Source organism: Lycorma delicatula, chromosome 5 (assembly GCF_047948215.1).
Source record: "Lycorma delicatula isolate Av1 chromosome 5, ASM4794821v1, whole genome shotgun sequence".
In the NCBI taxonomy this organism is placed as follows: domain Eukaryota; kingdom Metazoa; phylum Arthropoda; class Insecta; order Hemiptera; family Fulgoridae; genus Lycorma; species Lycorma delicatula.
In genome coordinates, this window is record NC_134459.1 from 64,365,137 (window position 1) to 64,385,451 (window position 20,315).

Consider the following 20,315-nt stretch of genomic DNA (forward strand, 5'->3'; position numbering starts at 1 on the left):
TGTTAATTTTATGAGACCAAGGGTGATTTGATTTTTTATGAATTGTTATATTATTAGATGTAGGCTTTCTTTATATTGATGTTTCAAATTGGTTAACTTTTTTTATTTTGATATTTAGATATAGGTATATAGGTTGATCGGATTAATATAATTAGTTATAAATAATTTAACATTTGAAAAAAAATGTTAATTTTTTATTTTCATTATAGAAATTTAATTTGTTTAATATTATTAGACATTTATTTTTTATTATCAGGTTATATATAATGAAAAAGTTATGGTATAACTAACATGTATTCTAGCATACCTATAGACCATACCATACAAATAATAAAAAATAAATTAAAAAGTAACCAAAAAGATTCAAAATTAATGTATCACTATTATAAAAAATATATGTCAACAAAACTATTTTGAATTTGATAACAAATATTACCTATAAAAAATACATTACATGAGATTTCTACTATCAGCAATTATGTTAAGATAAATTTACAGGATTTTGAAAGTAAATTGGTACATGGTATCACTCATACGTATGAAGCTTTAATGTGGACATGGTAAAGAAGGGTGTGGAAGTAGATTCTCCTACCATCTAGAAAATAATGGCAACAGTACTTTGAGATGTGGTTGGTGTTAAGGAATTTCTTGGATACTGTTTGCGGAGGCAACAATGAGTGATCATATTCCTGTATTAGGAATCTAAGAAAAAGAGAAGAGGAAAACTGGCCAAAGTTCTTTCTTGAAAATGGCGCAACAAGCCAAACTTGCAAGTTTCTGTGGCCATTATAATTATATTAGACTTTAAAAATCCTTTGACCAGATACATTGGCACATCTGAAATTAAAAGAGTATTTTTAACTAACTTCATGATAAAATCTGAGTCTGATTATGATGGCTGTAATTAGTGAAGGATCAATCACCATGTTAAAAGCTTTCCTAAAAGATTGGCTGTCATTAAAATCTGATAGAACCATATCAAAAAGTGTTGACAAGAAGATCCCATTCTTGATTCTCAAATATAGGTCAGAATATAAACAATTTAACTGCCCCTGATGTGTTTTAAGAAATGTTTTATTATGTTAACCATGTAAATGCAGCTTGTTTGGAGGAGAGGTTGCCCTAGACGACAACTAAAAACAATAAATTGGTTATTGATAATTCATTGTTCCTACCTACCATCCATGTGCTGTCATTACTAAAATTATGAAAACTTTTTTTACTACATGTATAAAAATTTCAAGTATACTTTTGAATATATTATCTGTCCTAAACATTTTTTAAATATTTCAATTATTGTGCTCCAGAAACAAACTTGAGTTACATAAAGTGTTACCTTTATGTAACTTTTATTATAAAATGCTAAAGATTAATAATACATGTTTATTTAAATTTCAGAAAACAAGAGTTAAGGGAGCTCAAAATGTTACAAAAACAAGAACAAAAACAATTTCAAGATTTATCATCAAAAACACAGTTAGCAAAAGAGCAACAGGTTTGTTATATTCCATACTCTTAACATTTATTATTAATATAGTTATTCTGTTGTAATTTATTAATTTATTTGGTTTAAGTTACCACACAGAAAGTATGACTTTGGTCATTAGTCCCTACAATATACAAAGAAGTAGTTGCATATTTAAAGAAATCTGCATAACAAAGTGGTATTACTGGTTGTCATGTTAGTGTGCATTTTTTTTTGTGAACAAAAAGTTGTGATCTTTGTAAGAAGCTTATTTATCCATTACTGTAAATAACTCCTGTTAGTCATTTTCTTGTGTTTTTTTTTTCACTGTTGTGTTTTGAGTTTTTGGCAGAGATTCACTCAACTCCAAAACAGGGAGCCTTAATATAATAGGGGCCTGATATAGAACCTGGAGGAATTTGCAATTCTAAAATGTTTTGAATAGACACAATTTTTTGATAATTACTTAATTAGCTAAATTCTTTCTCTTGAAAATGACATTGATGTGAGAGGGTTGTTTTCTTTTTCTTTTTTCTTTTTTAGGCACACAATGAAGTGTCGGAATTCCATAGTTACTGCAGTTATAAAGTTTCTGCTCATAAATATTCATGAAGTATTGAAGTTCCTCCAAAAAACAATACTGATTAACAAGAAGAACAGAAAATTTATCCTAAAACCTTGTCATCCTTTTGTGAATTAAATTTTTAAGCAGTTTTAACATGTTAGCAGCCTCCTGTAACTTAAATAAATTTATCTCTCTTATTTTTAAAAATAGGCCAAACTACTTTTTTTGTGCCCAATATTCAAAGAATAAATGTAAAACCTTCTATCATCTTTTTTCTGAGTTTTGGGATTTTGAATTATATCCCAAACAGTAAAGTTTTTAGGTTTATTTTGAAGTTAATTCTTAAAGGGCCAGTTTCATAGGGAAAAGACATCCAGAAGTGTTCCAATATTTTAATGCAGCACAAACTTTTGTGGATTTGCTGTGGGCTGCATCCAGCACAAAGAGCTCTTAATATTTTCTTAAATTTTTATTTTCTCTCAGGTTATTTCAAGTTATTTCTTAACAAAAGAAATATTTCACTTAGAAGTAAGTGCAATGCCCATGATTTCACCTCGTCTTACTCTCATAGTTATCTTACCTTTTTCAATTTACAGTGAAATTCGTACTTTAGGATTTTATAACATGTCTTTTATGTGTCATATTTAAATCTTTTATAAAGTAAATAAGCATCTGTTAATTTTAATTTTAGTGTGTTTAATTCAAGCTCACAAAAAAAGTTCTCTCATTATCTTAAAAATTGTTCTCTTTACATACTGTGACCAAGTAATTATGCTATAAAATATTTCATAAAACTTCTTATAATCATCATCTAGATCAAACCGCTTACTTGTATTATACTCTTGATCGATCCATTACAATTGCTGTATTATACTCTTGATCGATCCATTACAAAAGCATTCTTCAAATCTTTTAGCATGCAACTGTTTCTTGCCAGTGGAACCAGCTCCTTACGTTTATAGTCATTAAAAAGTTTATGAGCTTTATAATCTGAAGGGCCAGTTTTGATGTTATAAATGCATCCAAATTTGTTAAAATGATCAGAACATGAAGAAAATCATAATGTTTCCCTTTTTTATGAATATTCTCCCTCATTCCCTAGGATGAAAAACGTATCTTTCAATTGTTTGAAATTGTGGACCCATTCCCAAAAGCATCTACATTAAAATTTTCTCTAACGTTTGTATTGTACACTGACTACAGAACAGCTTAAAATCTGTTATGAATCAGTGTGAGGCCTGGATGTACCAAGAGTATTTATTAATCTTAAATCAAGTTTAAACATTATCTCTGCTATTTTTACAGATCTTTCTGTAGGGAGACTTTTAAGGGAGAGGAAGTAGACACCCACAACTCCAGAACTCAGATCCTAATTTCTTATTTTTAAAATACTCAAGTCCATGCTCAGATGGAATCAATAATTCTGCACATTTTCCTCCTTTTGCATTACAGTGAATCCATCCATAGTGAATACACACTGGCATAATCATTGGTAATGTATGAATGTTAATATGATTCTAAAAATTATTATATTTATAAAAAGAGCAATTGTCTACATTGATTCTTATGATTAATTTATTTTTCTTCATTGATTCTTTTAAAATGTACCGATTTGGCACAGTAAAAAATACACACAGTAAAAAAATGTTTATAAAATGACAGAGTTAAAATGGATAAAAAAAGATCGTAACATCTACTCAAAGTGATAGGATCTTCATGCCTTCTGTTTCATACAAAACAGAAGTGGTATCTAAAAACAGCTGACTGTTAAACCTTTGGTTATAAATTAGGAAAACGTATCATAGAACAGTAAAAAAATCTCCAAAAGTTGTCAAGGATAAGTAACTTTCCTCTTATCTGTGATTTCTAAACATTTGATTGTGATAAAGCATGTCTTGAATTCAAAGGAAGTTTTACGATTTTGTTAGAAAAAGTTTTGAAGAACCAGTAATGGAACTAGCATGTTTCTGCCTTATTGTAATATTATTAGAATTAACATGCTACAGTAAAATGTCAGTTTACAGTATGAAGTTTCATTAAAATTATTTAATATTTTTTATTTTTCTAATTAAGTTAATTAGAAAAGGTATAGAAAACTTTAATAAATTTTATGTTTTATTTAGGACAAGAGGTTTGAGCAGGAGAAAGTCAATTTGTTTAGAGGTTTTGAAGCTGATTTAGATGCTCTTGCCAGACAACAACGTCAGCAGGTTGAAAAAATAGAAATGCAGCAAGAGGCAGAGCTTCGTATAAATTCAAAGAAAATACGTGCTGAACAGGTAATAATTTTTTATTTTCATATTGGTTTTTTAATAACATTAATTTCATAATTTCCGGTTTTATATCTATTTATATATTTTTTTAATTACAGACAGGCTTAAAATAAATTTGATTAGATGTAATTTTTACATTACTATTCAGTTAAAACATATGTTTTCTTTCCTTTTTTTTTAATTTACAATATCACTTTTTGATTGCAGTATTATCCAAATATATTACATTTTGAATTAATGAAATTAAATATAAAATCAATTCAAAAGTAATTTTTGTTACACCATTTTTATGAAATAAACATTTTTATTAATCCTTAATGATCTGTCATTTTTGTCTTAAAATGTGTTAAAATATAAGAAGTTTTTATTTTATTAAATGTTTTGTGCAGGAACGAGAATTAAAAGAGTTTAGGGAAAGCCAGAAACAAGAATTAAGGCTTTTAAAACAGGAAGTTGATTTAATGCCAAAAGATCAGAGGAAAAGTATATTTAAAACACGAAAAGAAAAACTGGAAGAAGATCATGAGGAAAAGGTAAATGTGTTTGGATTAATTTAATTTAGCCTATGCAAAAATATCAAAATATTTAACCCAAAAGAAGTAATTAGTTATAAATTCTTGTAATTGCAGGCTGATGCCTAATTACAATTGACAATTGCCCATACCTTTTTTGAGTTAAAAATGAACTTTCTAATATATGAAAAATGCAGAGCCTGACCTGGATTTAAACCTAGAAACTTCTGCACTGAAAGTAAGATGGATGAATAAACTGAGAAATGCGGAAGTAATGAACAGGATTAAAGAAAAAAGAGCACTTGTGCAGAAAGTATAAAAGAGAACAGGTTGGAAGATGTGGTTAGACAAAGTGGAATCTTGACAATTTTGCATTGGAAGGATTAGTAGACGCAAAAAGGAATTGAGGTAGAAGAAGAATGAAGTTAAGAGAGAGGTGAAGATTGGAAACTATAGGGGACAAAAGAAAAGGCTTGGGATAGAAATTAATAAAGACAGCAGTAATGAAAGGGACTTGCTGGGAGGCAGAATACCAAAGGATACTGATCTCTTATCCATTAAGTTAAGCAGAGGAATTTCTTCAAAAATCTAAAAAGATGTACCATATCTATAGTTACAGCCTCCTTATTTTTGCTAGTGGTATAAAATCCACAGGTAACATCTGGCCAAAAGAATGTTGGACATGACGACTGCACAAAAATGGGTGTAATGTATTTAAGGGATTGTATGTAGGTATTTGTTCCACCATAGCAACTGAACGAATGAACCGATTTAGATGTATGCTGCATTAGAATGAATCCTTATGTTACCATGAGTGTCATAGGCTATATAAATATGTGTATTATTATTATTTTTTATGACTGCATAGGATCACTTTAGTCAGACCATTATGCAAGTCTCTTTGATGGTACTGTTTAGGCCTTGTGGTCCTCCCATTACTTTTTCATACGTTTCAATCTGTGTCCTTTTTGGTGTTGAAAATGTTTGTGTTGTGAGTTTTTTCTTGTGAGTGTGAAGTTAAGTTTGATCTTGTTGTTTAATTTTATCACATCTTTTGTGTCTTCTAGTATAAGGCCAATTTCCTTCAGATCCTCTCTTACTTCTCTGATCCATCTGCATCCTGTCTTGGTGTTTTTTAAGTTGAGATTATACTGCACTTGCTGTTTCAGAAGTCTTGAATCTTGCATCCTCATGATTTGTCCAAAGAATCCTAGTTTCCTCTTACACATGGTATCAGTTGTAACTCTTTGTACATGACTTTGTTGTGCCCAATCCATCACTGTCTGTCTCTCTGTTTTTTATTGATGCAGATTCTTCCAGTTTTTCTTTGGATTTTCTGGAGTCTGTTTATCTTTGTTCATTCAGTTGGAAGAGTGTTTTTGCTGCATAAGTGGCTTCTGGCTTTATAACTGTGTTGTGTCGTGTCGTGTCTTAGTTTTGTATTTATTGATAGGGATTTTTTTAGTGTAAGTGTATTTGATTAATTTTTGAGCTTCAGCTAGTTTGTTTCTTCTTATTTGGAGGTTTTTTCATTTTGGTTGTTTGTTATTATTTCTATGAGGTATTTAAATTTGGTTACTATTTGTGTGTGTGTGTGTGTGTGTGTGTGCGCGCGCGCGCGTAAAATAGTAGAGATTTGCAGATAGAAGCACAAACTTTAATGAATTGAATTAATGAACTGTGAACCTCTATCACTGCATTAACTGGGTTTGAACTGAATGATTCAAATTAATCAAATGAATAATATTACAAAAATAACAGAATTAAATTTATGTTAAATAAAATTAAATTAAATTAAATAAATTTCTGTGTAATAATAATGGTCTTCCTGTGGGGACTGCATGTGAGGCTAGAATGGTGAGGTGATGCGAGCACCGTGTGCTAGGCTAGATGAATCATCGTCATCAACTGGTAACAAATAGGGTGCCCCTGGGTGGCTGTTTTGGGAGGGAGAATGGGTTGCATTTATAATATCTCCAAACAATCCTCCGATTTTCAAAATTCAAATTGGGTATTTGGTAGTAGGTTGAAGGCTAACTTTTGCATGCACCAAATACATTTCTTGATCTAACAGATAACGATAATTCGGAAATGTTATATCTTCGCAATCGATCTTCTGATTTTCAAAATTCAAATGGGATATTTGCTAGTATAATACAAGATCACAATTGAACCAAACCAGAAGAAAAATTAACTAATAAAGTCAAGACCAGCTTGAACCCGGCGAGCACCCACTAACAATCTTTGTAGAGTTTGATGACAGTAAGATTAGAGGTAATGCTGTTGGCATCGGATTGAGGATCGAACCCACTATTGTCAAATTCGATGCTTTAGTGGGACAGGGCAAAGTGGAACTGCAGGAACTGCATATGCTGCCACTAATATTGTGCTGGGCTGTGACTGCAAAATCTACAAGGAACTACTCTAGATAGAGCTGTCGTAGATCTGAACACTTGCATCTTTGCCAAGGGCTAGGCCTACATAGCATTGAGTTGCTTGAGACTGTTGGAGAGTGAACAATTAGTTGTTTGGATCCCAGAAAATTGTTGTATGATTTGTGTGATAAAATGTCTCTCAAGGAACTCAATCGCTTGAGAAATCGATAAGTTTAGAATGGTATACACCGATTAAATGCATAAATTGAAATGTTCACTTTTCTCATTTGGCTCAGTGTATTAAATACGTTATAACTTGCTGAAAATTCAAATATTTCATCAGCATAATGACCACTGTGCCAAATAACCTCAAATAACAAAAGCAACTACCAAACACAGTAACAGAACTTAAAAAACTAATACCAGAAGTCAACTCTTATGGTATCCCACATCATCAGTCAGTACAAAATTCTAAAAATACATCACAAAAAACAAAAAATAAATGAATAGAAAACTAAAAACCTAGAAACGTAAACTTCAGTATCCACAAAACTTGAAAACATAACTCATTGCCGACTGGAATGATAAATCAATTATATTCTTTAATATAATGTATCGCACTTATTCTATATTATTCTTTAATGTAGAATAGTTGCTATTCAGAGCCATCCAAGTGCATTTAAATATTTTCATTGAAGGTCAAAATTGTCTTATCGATGTAAGACATGGTAAGAGCTTAATCATTGGACAATCTTAAATGTCTGCTATTTCTACAACATGAAAAATATATTTAATTAAATACTGCATTACAATGTTTAGTTCTTTATTTATCCGTATCTTGTTTTCTTTTTTTTAGTTTGAATTATTATTGTTTTTTAGTTCTGTTTATTTATTATTTTTGGCAGTCTTGTTGTTTTAACGTTTATAATTTATTTTATTATTCATGCCTGTTTTTGAACATGTGATTGCAAGTAATTGATAGCAGCTTATGAAAATTAAAATGTTATTCATAAATTTGTTATGAGAATGTTTTTACACAGTCTTGTCAATAGATTATTTTTTAATTAACAAGTAAAAGTTCTCATGATCAGGATTTATTTACTTTATATCATATTAGAAATTAAAATAAATTTTAAGGAGAGTTTGTGAGTTAATGGAAAATGTTATTATTGGAACTGGAATGTGTTAATTTGCTATTGTACCTGTTACTTATTTGTAATTTTTAATATTAATATTTTGTTAATTTAATCTAAATTTATGTTGCAGGAAAAGATATTCTTAGAGAAATTGAATGAAAATCATGAAAGTTCGTTGCGGCGTTTGAGTGATTCACATCGTGAAAATATTGCTCTTATGGAACAACAATTCTTGCAACAAAAACAGCAGGCATGTATCAGAATTTATAAATTATTTCTTATGATATTTGGTTGAAATTTGTATTTAAAATCAAGGGTTTTTGGTTGTTAAAATACCAATACTAGAGAGTTTTTTTTTGATTGACACAATCTGGAGGAGTTATGAGAATCCTTATATTTAGTTCTGAACTAGCACAACTGACTTGACAAGTGTGTGTATTTTTGTTTGCTCAGTTATCTTTCAAAATGATATAAGTATCATGTGAAAAGTAAAGATATGCATGCACACTCATTGAGATTATTTTTCTAAAATAATTTAACCATTTAAAATTCTTAATTAAGAGATTTCACTACTTATTCTCAACTTTCTTTGCATACAGTTTTTATTTTTTACTTTAGCCATGCAGTTTGTTTTCACTTTCCTACCCACTTATAACTCATTTATCATATGTTATTAAACATATTTTATATTATATTACTATGATTTTGATTCGCTCTAAGAATTGGCAGGATGAATTGGTGGTCTAAGAATTGGTGGTCCCTGGAAGCAGTCCTCTAGAAGCTTTCCTCTAGATAAAGTTGGTAGTTTTATGATACAGTTCCTCTTGGATAGATTGTCTTCTTTCACTGCATTGCTTCTATTTTCTTGATTCCTTTTCCATATTTTCACCCATGGTTATAGGTCTGATCTTGCAAGATCATTTCTTCTCATTTACTTCCTGTTTTTGAAGACTGCAGCTCTGTGACATCCACTTAGTTTTTTCCCTGCTACCTTTCTTTCAAACACATTTACTATAAAACTTGATTGTGCTGCCAACGCATGCCCAATCAATTTTGCCTTTTTTGTTTGATCAAGTTTAAAAGTGATAGTTTTCATTTACTTCTAGAACTTATTTACCTTTTTTATCCATGTAGCTTGTTCTCATCTGTTTCCTTCACATCCACACATTTCTGTCGTCTCAAGCCTCTAAGCCTCTTCCTTTCTGCTTTCTCAAAGATCTTGTCTGAAATAGAGTTTTCCAGTCAAATTTAATTAACATGTTTACCAAGTTGATGAAGCTCACTTACATCTTTGTATTAACCTTGCTCCTCCTCCTCTTAATATCTGCCTCAATGGAAAAATCACCTCTTTTTCCCCTTTAGTCTGTTTTTCACTATATTCAATAGAATTTTTGAAGCATGACAGTTTAAAAATTGTTCTATAATTAGTGCAGTTATTGCATTGCCTTTCTTTGGGTTGGAGGTTTGTAGTTTGTGATTGTTTTGTTGTCTTTCAAAGTTTTTGGTGCACTGTCAAATTCTTCCTGGGATATTGAAGGACCTACCATGTCTTTGTCCATTTCATTCTTATTTCTTATGTAACCATGAATATTTTTATGTCCCACTGTATAGTTGGTTCAATGAATTCCTTCCATCTTTCATCTACTTTATCATTTTCAGAAAGTATTTTTCTGTTTCTCTTATCACATTTGCTTTAGTTTTTTTTTAATTGCAGTGATTTAATTTTCATATATCCTGTGTCTTCCCCCTCATTAAATCTTTTTTAATCGTCTCTAACATTCTTTCATCCATTTTTATTTTTCTATACAGCATTTGTAATTAAGATCTTTTTATCTTTTAGTATTTCTGAAGTCCCGCTCATCTTTATCATATTTCTTTCTTCAATGAGATCTAATAATTTCTTAAGTCATCTGTGACCTTTGTAACTACTTTTCTTTTTGTTAGGATTTCTTGAGTCATTGTTGTTTTTTCTCATCTTCTTTTTCACTCATTTTATCTATTGCTTCTTTCAATCCATTAAAACTACTTCTTTATCTTTAGCTTTTCTAAGTCCATTATTTAGAGTAATGTAATGGTATTTCCTCAACCTAATATCCACATTGCCATCACAAGAACACGATTGCTGTCTACAACAATTATTTACTGTCTCAAGTGTAGAATGACTACACTACATTGGTTCCTGTGTATGTTCTTGATTAGAATATAAACTGTTGAGGGTCTTCCAGTATCCGCTGGTGCTCTGCATGTGTATCATCTGACAGAATCTAAAAGCATGTATGTTACCAGTATCTGCTGCTGCTTTGCATGTGTATCATCTAAGGTCACTTTATATTGTTCATAAATTTAAACAGTCTTTTTTTGTAGTTTTTCTTTCCCAGACCTTATTTGCCTGTCATTTTTTATTGTTATTATCACCAACTGATGTGCTGAAATCACAGAGTATGATTAATGTAGTATGCTAATATTATAAGTGATATGATGAGAAATTAGCTGTATTGGATATTTTAAACTTAAAGCTTTAAATAACCATAGGCACTTATACAAGTAGTGTGGTTTCCTCTGTTAAGTGATTTTTCAGATAACTGTTAAAAACCTTCATTTAAGTTCCCTACCTCCACTTGACCATTTTAAATTTAATTATTTGAAATTTATTTCAGTTAATGAGAGCAAGAGAGTCAGCTTTATGGGAACTAGAAGAGAAACAAATACATGAAAAACAACAGCTGGCCAAGAGACAGTTAAAAGATGGATTTTTTCTTCAAAGGCATCAGGTATTACTACTATTGTTTTGATTCATTCCATTAGTAAAATATTATAATACTGACAATTAAGGTTAAAGTATTTTGAATGAGTTTTTTTTTTTTTTTACTTGTGCCTGAAAATTATCTTATCTGACTGGACTGTGGGTAATGTTATTTATATGCTCTAGTTCCAGAACAGCTGTGCTGATTTTCATGAAGCAAGTTTCAGAATATTCACAAGTGACATGAGATTTATGGAAATTAAAAAAAAAACCATTAGTATATATCATTTTTTCCTAAAACAAAATTGTTTGAAACTCTAAGGTACTGGATAAAAGTACTTCAAAGATTTTCAAGTGCTCCAAGATTCTATATAATAATAATGTTTGCTTAACATTAATGAAATTTAAGGAATATCCTTTTTTTAATTATTAAAAATTCTTTATAAAATTTATGAAATTTTGAAATTTATCATCGAAAAGACACAAGAAAATAAACATTGATTTTTAATTATTTATATTTAAAAAAATTAGATATTAATATAATTATGTTGATTTTTTCTGTAATCGATTATTTTTCCTTTAAAAGTTTTTTTTAGTCTTATAATTTAAAACTAATTGATTTTTAAAATTTATTTTTCCCTGATTCAGTTGAGTTTTTTTTTTTTTGTCTTCAGTCATTTGACTGGTTTGATGCAGCTCTCCAAGATTCCCTATCTAGTGCTAGTCGTTTCATTTCAGTATACCCTCTACATCCTACATCCCCAACAATTTGTTTTACATACTCCAAACGTGGCCTGCCTACACAATTTTTTCCTTCTACCTGTCCTTCTAATATTAAAGCGACTATTCCAGGATGCCTTAGTATGTGGCCTATAAGTCTGTCTCTTCTTTTAACTATATTTTTCCAAATGCTACTTTCTTCATCTATTTGCCGCAATACCTCTTCATTTGTCACTTTATCCACCCATCTGATTTTTAACATTCTCCTATAGCACCACATTTCAAAAGCTTCTAATCTTTTCTTCTCAGATACTCCGATTGTCCAAGTTTCACTTCCATATAAAGCGACACTCCAAACATACACTTTCAGTTGAGTATAACTGTTAAATTGAATGTTTTACAGCACATTGGGGTACATCAGTTTATCTTAAACTGTCCTTATTTTTCTTATAGTTGTGATTCATGTTCAAGATGCACTATTCAGAATTATTTTTTTAAGAATAATGATGTTTAGTGAATTGCCTGTCTGTATGGCATACAGTGAGTGAATGCGTCATATCACCTAAATTTTTTTGTGGGTTGGCATACTAATGTGTATGCAGTTTATATATTTAACTCTATAAAGAAGCCAATGGGAACATGCTTAGGCTTCATAGAGAATTAAGCAATTCTCTGTTTTTCTTAGTAAATCTGGCAAAGGATTGCTTGTTATTAAGATTAAATTTGTAATTTTTGGAACAGCTTAGAATTTATTATTCACATAGCCCCATTACAATTTATTGCATTTAACAAAAACATATAACAAATTATTATGGATAATTTTTTTTTTGGTGCACCAATTGTTGCTCTCGTAATTAACATTTGTTAAAATTACTTTTTCTATTTTATTTATTCTTATTTTTATTATTGTCATTTTAAATTATTTTTATCAGATGTTAATAAGGCATGATAAAGAGTTGGAACAAATGAAGAGAATGAACCAGCGTAAAGAAGAAGAATTAATAAAGAGACAAGCTATTGAGAAACGAGCTTTACCTAAACGAATACGATCTGAAATGAAGGCCCGTGAGATGATGTTTAGAGAATCGTTAAGAATTAGTATGAGTAACAGTGGTGATCCTGAAGTGGAAAGAAATAAACTTAAGAGGGTAAGTAAAATTTTATATTTTGGAAGGAGGTATTCTTAGTTAATTAAAAATAAAGTATACTCTATATTCCTGATCATTATTAGGTTTTTTGCGTAAATTTTATTATTTTTCTTTAAGAATGTAAACCTATTCTCATTCTAAAGTGTAATTAAAGCAAGGTATTGGTTACTCCCCATAGTATCAGTATATTGATTTGAAATTTAATTATATAACAACATAGATTGCACAGTGAATCTGTAAATTCTATTTCAGTTTATAGGAGTGAATTAAAATAATTTGTTTTGTCATTTAGTTTCAAGAAAATGAAAAGAGGAGGTATCGTGCAGAAACACTCAGATTTGAATCAAAACACCAGAAGCAATTAGAAGAATTAAGAGCAACAGCTGAGACAACAATTAAAGAGTTGGAGCAACTTCAAAATGAAAAACGTAGGTTATTCAACTTAATTTATGGAATTATTACTAAAAAAATGTTTGTTTTTAGTCGTGCATTATGTTTCACAAGGTAGTTTTTAGTTTCATCTCCGAAGTTGTGTAATATTAAATATAAGAAAGGTTTATATTTATTTGGCGTTCATGTGTTAGGATTTGTTAATCTCAGTTTTTTTAATTATAAGTTATTACTAAATAAACCTATTATTTTAAAAACTTAAAATTTAACTTACACTGAGTAAAATTATTATTTCCCGTCAACCTGTGTGGTGGAGTGGTGGTATCTCTCTCTTTGATAAGAAGGTTCTGGGTTTGAATCAGTCAATCTTGGCATTTTTATTTGCTAAAAAAGTTCATCTCTTATCATGAAACTGTAATTAAGCATCAAGATGTTATTTCTAAATAATCAAATAAATAGTAAAGTTGTTCATAAGAATCTATAGAAATATATTTTTAACTTAACCCTTCATCTGTAATAATTGAATAAAAGTAAATTAAATTGTATATTAGTCAGTAAAGAAGGGTATCCTGTATACATGTATGATAGTAACAGGTGCAGTTAGAGAAATGTATTATGTTGGAGAGAGACGTGTATAGAAATTGTGTAGAAATTCATGAAAATTAATAACTGATCATTGAGGTTTTTTCTATTATTAGAGGTTAATATAGAGATTATATTATCTATTATAGAGAAGGTTAATATTATTAATTTGATTTAATTCTCCATAAGATTTCCCCTCAGGGTCTTGCATTGATTGCATGGGGACTTGCAGCCTGAGGTCTACACTGGTTGCAGCATACAATTTCGAATTGTGCTGTATAATTTGGAAGATGGAAGAAGTTTTTCTTAGAGCTTCTGAAGTAGCTTTTTAGTGACTGAAGGAAAAACAATTTTTTATAGGATATGTACAATTGCGTGCAAATTAATTTGAATCCAGATGTTATTTAATAAAAGTAACTTTATTTAGAAAAAAGATCATACTTGTACAGTTTGTGAATATGTGGTAATTAATATGCCCTCCTTTATTCTTAATCACTTGACGTATGTGATTTGGCATCAATTTAACAAGTACTACATATTCTTTTGATCTCTTCCTGAATCCATACTGATATTATTACTTTAATGAAGTTAATTTTTGAGGTACAATTCGTCTTTTTGAATTGTTCCTTTGATTATTGCCTAAAGATTTTCAATTGTGTTTTAAGTCTGCGGAGTTGCCTGGCCATAGGAGCACTTGAATGTTTCGTTCTTCAAAAAGACCTCTCTTCAGAGAGGGGTTCTTAGCAAGGAAGACAGCCTTAACAAGGGCTAAGGATACGAAAACATGTAAAATTAATGCATCCTTGTATTTGTGAGCTGTCTATGGACAAAAATAATGATAATGGTGCTGTGCAAAAAATTCCAATGCAGGAAGTATTTAATGGCTAAATCCTAATCCCACCTAACACATTTTACCTACAACTAGCATTCTACTGTATACAATCTATATAACATATCCTATGTTCGCCTGACTACATATAGAACCATTACTATCTTTTCATTTTAATTTTAAATTTCACCATACTTCACTTAAAATTTACTTTAACATGAACAATGCATAATATTTTCCTTTAGAACCATGGCACTAAGAATTAATTAGAACCCTAAAAATTAATTTATTTAAATATATAACTATGCTTAGTAACGTGGAAATATTCTGAACTTGTGAAAAACTCTTTTATATGAACCACCTATTATATGATGTCTTTTTCATTCGGTCCAATTTTCTCAAACACTTTTTGATTATTTATGACTAGCATTCATTATCATCTCATCTGTTTATTTTTTTTTAATAGAATCTTAGTGTAGACACTTAATTTACATTATGAATGTATTTATTACAGGTAAAATGTTGATGGAACACGAAACGACCAAGTTAAAGGAGCAGGAAGAAATGGCCAGCAAGGAATTGAGGGAGTGGAAGGCCAAGTTGAAACCAAGGAAGCAGGTAATATAATAATTTTATGTTATTTACATTTATATCTGTTATGTAAATTTATTTACAGATGTCTTGTACATTTAGTTGATATTTCATTTTCAGTTTTTTGTGTATAATTTTGTAATAATACCTTACCATCGGAATAAATTTATTTGAATGTTGTGTGCTCACTGTATGATACAAACATATGAATTCATAAATATACAAAGGATTAAACTGTTTAATTTATAAATTAAGAATTTGACAAATTAATATATTCTAAATTAAGAATGTTCATTGCATAGTGTAGTTATTATTATTGTTGGTCACATTATTTTATTGTAGATGAGTTTGGAGATATCAATCATTTTCTTTATAACAGAGAAAATTATATTTTACCACCCTATCATTTTGTCTTAAAGTTACATAATTTGTTTAATTTTTAAAATCATTCTACGAGTAACTCAGAAAGTACAACATTAATCATTGAAGTTTAGAAAGTATGCAGTTGTATTGATTCTACCTGGGTTGTTTGAAATCGAGTTGGTGCTGATAAAAGTACAATGGAGGGGAGGATTGTGTACTGCGGCAGGACCTAGCAGGTAGCAAGAAACCTGTTGCCAGTCTGTCAATTCATCCCTCCTTGCACATCAACTTCCTAAACTTTGAAGAGTATTATCCTTTTTGATTATTCTTGTATATAGCTTGATTTATGCTCATGTGAAACGTAAAAAAAGACATCAAAAATATGTCAAAATAAGTAATTTTTCCTCAGTGTATATATTCAGTCTGGGCCTTGGCTCAACAATCTTCTTTTAATGTCCATTTTTAATTAATTGATTTTTCAGTCATGAATGGTTATTCTTTTTAAAGTTACATATCTGGTATATTCGTTTTAAAAGCTTGATTAGAAAATGTAAATGCTAATGAAAATCACCCGTTATTGCTTAAAATTATGGTTAAATATTAAACAATTTTTCTATATATTAGTGAAACCTTTACTTTCAAAGCCCTTTCTGAAATAATTACTGGCGCCTTTGTTTATCAGTGGAGTATGTGATATACGGGATAAGTTCCATTAGTTAGAATATGAATGGTATAATATTTTATAATTTTCAAGTATAATCGCAGTTAATCATGTTTCTCAATAAACTATTATTACTTCAGAGATGAAGTGAAATTTATAAGTAAACTGATTAAATATTTAATCTCATTTTAACTTTTGCTAGAAAATTGTTGTTAGTTGATACCTTTTTTTTATAGCAGCAGTTCACAATAGCATCTTCATAGTTTTATTATTCATAATCAGACATTACTTTCCCTAGCAGCAGTAATTAATATTTCGATAACCTAAATCTTATCAGTACTAAAATTAGTAAATTAAGCAAGCACTATGAAAATGAAAGTTTAGTAGGACTTGTGTTAAGAATATATTTGCACTTACATTATATACAAGCAAAATGTTAAGTTGATTATAATAAGTAATCTTGTCAAAATACTGTATTGATTATTGTTCTGATGAAATTTTAAAGAAATTTTATGAAAGTGACTAATAAAAGTAAGACCTCATTGTAAACATGTTTTATGTTTTAATTATTGTAATTTACTTTAACAGATCTTTCCTAAATATGGAGATCTTTTATTTTTATTTTAATGTTTAAACATGAAATAATTTTTTTATACTGTTAATATTATTTATAAAAATATTTACTAAACTGAAATTGTGTGTATTATTATTTATATAGTAGAGATAGAAGTAAGTTAACACTGAGAAAGATTATCTTCCTTAACTTAGATAAATTAATTTTGTATCATTAAGGTTATTTATTGAAAGAAGTATAATTTAAGTTTTGAATTGTTTAAAATTGCCCATAGTCAATTAAAATTGACTTTATGATGTCATGAACTATAAACATCAATAAAAATAGTGTATCAATTTTATAAAGATATTAATTACTTCTTTATATTAAATTGTTGTATCATACTGATGAGATAATAATACTGGTTATGCAGTTGTTAATAAAGTAATTTTTAAATTAATGGATCATTGAATTTATTCCTTTTGGTAGTTTCTCTTAAAACTTTTTTTTTAATTTTTTATTTTTATAAAATTAATAATTACGGATTCAATTTTTTTAATTTATCATTTCTAATTTACATATTTATTTGTTTATTAATAAATTTAACTCGTTAACTTCATATGATTCTAGCTGTTAGAAGAGAAGATAACACGTGAATTCAAGGAGTTGGAGGCACGTCGTGACTACAAATTTAACAGACACTCCATGTTTCTTACTCCTGATTTTAACCTAACTGTTCCTCTCAGTAAATCTGTTCCAAGTTCTCCAAAATATTTCCGTAATAGAACCAAATCTGTTCCTAATTCACCGCGTTTTACAATTCCAAGAGCTCAACTCAAATTAGATGTTACCGATAATGATGTTTTTTAATCAATTATGATGTTTTTGAATTATGATGTTTGTGATGAGTACTGAATGACTGATTTTTCTCTTATTATTAGTTGATTTGTAACGTATAATTAGCAAAATGTATTGAAATACATTTACTGTTATAAAAATAGATTGTAGTTTGTTTAGGTGATCTATTATTTTATTGTAACATATCTTTTCATTTAATTCCTGTAAAGTTTTTTCTCGTTTTTAAATATATTTTGATTTAATTATAAGATTTATATATTTCTAAATGTTATAAAATTTAAACATTTCTAGAAGTAAATTTGTTTTTATATTATGTATTATGTACGGTCTACAGGTATTTTTTTTAAATCAGTATTTTAATTCATTTTTGAAAGTTGTATTTATAATTGATTAATCTGTTATGGATATTACATGACCAATAAGCATGTGTGCGGATATTAATAATAAATGCTTTATTTTCAGTAAAAAGAAAAGATTTTTATTTTATTCATTTATTTTGTTACTTTTGTTTAATAAAATTTTATTAATGTTTTGTTGTTGTTAGTATAATATTAGTTTTCTATTCATTTATAATCACATTTTTGTGTTTTTCTTTAAGTCTTTTTAATGTTATAATTATAGGCACATTAGTAATTTAGGAATAATTTATTCTATCGGTTCATATATATTTTAGATTTTAATATTTACAAGTAGGTCAAAATAAAACCATAGTACAAAATATAACCAAATTTTATGTAGTTCATTTATATTAATTTATTATTTGAGTTGGGTTCAGCAGTAAAAATTTCCTTTCCTACTATATTATCTTTCCTGTGGATATGCAAATTGCAGCAAGCATTCTTTCATGTTGAATGTGTATTGTTTTGGGAACAGTTGTCGTGCTAATTGGGCTATGTATTTGTGCAGTTAGACATTGATTATCCATCAGAAGGATGTAGGCTTGAATTAACATACGTAGATCTTGATTTTTCAGAATATTAAATTAAATACCTTTATAATCATTAGTTTTAAATAAATTATTTGAACGTTAAATAACTTTTTTTTTTTTGCTTTTTAATTTCCAAAATTATGAATTCTACATTAAGATTTAACTGATAGTTTTTTATATACCAAACATCCACTGTTCATATCCATTCGTTCTATAATTACAGATACACTAAAGCCTGTTGCATCATGTCATTGTCAGTGGCAGCTTATTTCTTATTTATATACATTTAACAATTCAGCTAATATTAAGTAGAATATTCTCCTTACAACCAGGGTTTTTTAAGTGTAATTGGTTAATTTTATATGATTTATAAATGTGCTTCATTATTGAGTTTAAAGCTAGTTCCAGAATGTAGTCTTGTTTTTTGTTGAAATAGTACTTAAACTTAACGCAATATAAAAAATGCATTTTAGTATAATTTTTCAAAAATTGTTTTACGTTTTTCCTTATAGTGTATCTTGACAACCCTCTTCATCACGTCTGGGTTCCAAAATATAATTTTAAATTACTTGGTCTTACTGAAAAATGTACATTTTCTTTAATTTTTCTTTCATAGAAACTGGTCATTCATAAAGGATGGATAATCAAGGTTCTATTGTTTGTTAATTATGTTATCTATGTATGTATACATTGCATTGCACAAATTCTAGCTGGCGCCATGGGAATCATTGTGTTTTTATCTTTGTCTTTGCTTAACTGCATCTGCTAATTTATTATATACCATTAAATTATTGTGCGCTTTTTATCTTGATAGCAAGTGCCAATTTCTGATTTTTCTTTCACACTGCTTTCAGTCATTATCATTTTCTATTGTTTATATTTGAAATTAAAAAAGAAACTATTATTGAAATGCTGTTAATTTAATAATGGTAAATGATAAATTAGTTATTTACATTTAATTTATGTGATTATTGTTAATAATAAAACCATCTTATTTCAGGTTATGTTATTCACTGTTCATGTCTTATCTAAGCATTCATCATTTATAACTTCATATGCAGCATTTGTGAATCACTTACGAACTGTGCTTTATATTATGTAAAGCACTGTGAAGAATGCTTTTTATATTATTTATTAATATTCACTGCTGTTCTGTGTCTTATGTGTGTAGCCTGCTGCTACAGTTATATGTTATGTATTATTGCTAAAGGAAAAAAGTAGAATTTAATACGAATGCCAGTTTGATTTAACCAAGTTATGTTATTCTTTTTTGTTGTACATGTTTCTATCACAGACAGAATTGTACATAGAAAGTGTTTCTAATTTTATTATTTGTTAAATGGTTACAGCTAGATATATTGTTTTATAAAAATAAAAAGAAACTTTAATAAATTAAGAATTAGAATAAACAAATTCAGTCCTGTATCCAAAATTTTAGTAAGCAGTATATTCATTTTTATTTAGATTTTATTATTCAGTCTCTATTTATTTAATTTAATTATATATTAATCTATATGTATGTTTGATAAAATATGGAGATCTCTGATTTCACTTGAGCGTTTGTAAATTCTCATCAATTAATAATACATTTTCATATTTATTATAAAACAAAATAACTGATTC

At 28.7% G+C, this 20,315-nt stretch overlaps 1 protein-coding gene across 5 annotated transcripts in view; it reads left to right on the top strand.

The window, feature by feature from the left end:
* The window catches only part of Slik (Sterile20-like kinase), an 88,785-nt gene that overhangs the window by 53,082 nt on the left and 15,388 nt on the right, over positions 1-20,315 (top strand). For 3 of the 5 annotated variants that reach the window (XM_075366290.1, XM_075366292.1, XM_075366291.1), the window contains exons 18-26: positions 1,399-1,495; positions 4,154-4,309; positions 4,693-4,836; positions 8,457-8,576; positions 10,984-11,097; positions 12,722-12,937; positions 13,230-13,365; positions 15,253-15,356; positions 17,537-18,127. In XM_075366290.1, the coding sequence (XP_075222405.1) occupies positions 1,399-1,495; positions 4,154-4,309; positions 4,693-4,836; positions 8,457-8,576; positions 10,984-11,097; positions 12,722-12,937; positions 13,230-13,365; positions 15,253-15,356; positions 17,537-17,776 (1,327 nt within the window). In that variant the 3' untranslated portion in view covers positions 17,777-18,127. Of the gene's footprint in view, positions 1-1,398; positions 1,496-4,153; positions 4,310-4,692; positions 4,837-8,456; positions 8,577-10,983; positions 11,098-12,721; positions 12,938-13,229; positions 13,366-15,252; positions 15,357-17,536; positions 18,131-20,315 lie in introns of those variants that run through there. The other 2 variants (XM_075366293.1, XM_075366294.1) reach the window with 2 other exon arrangements.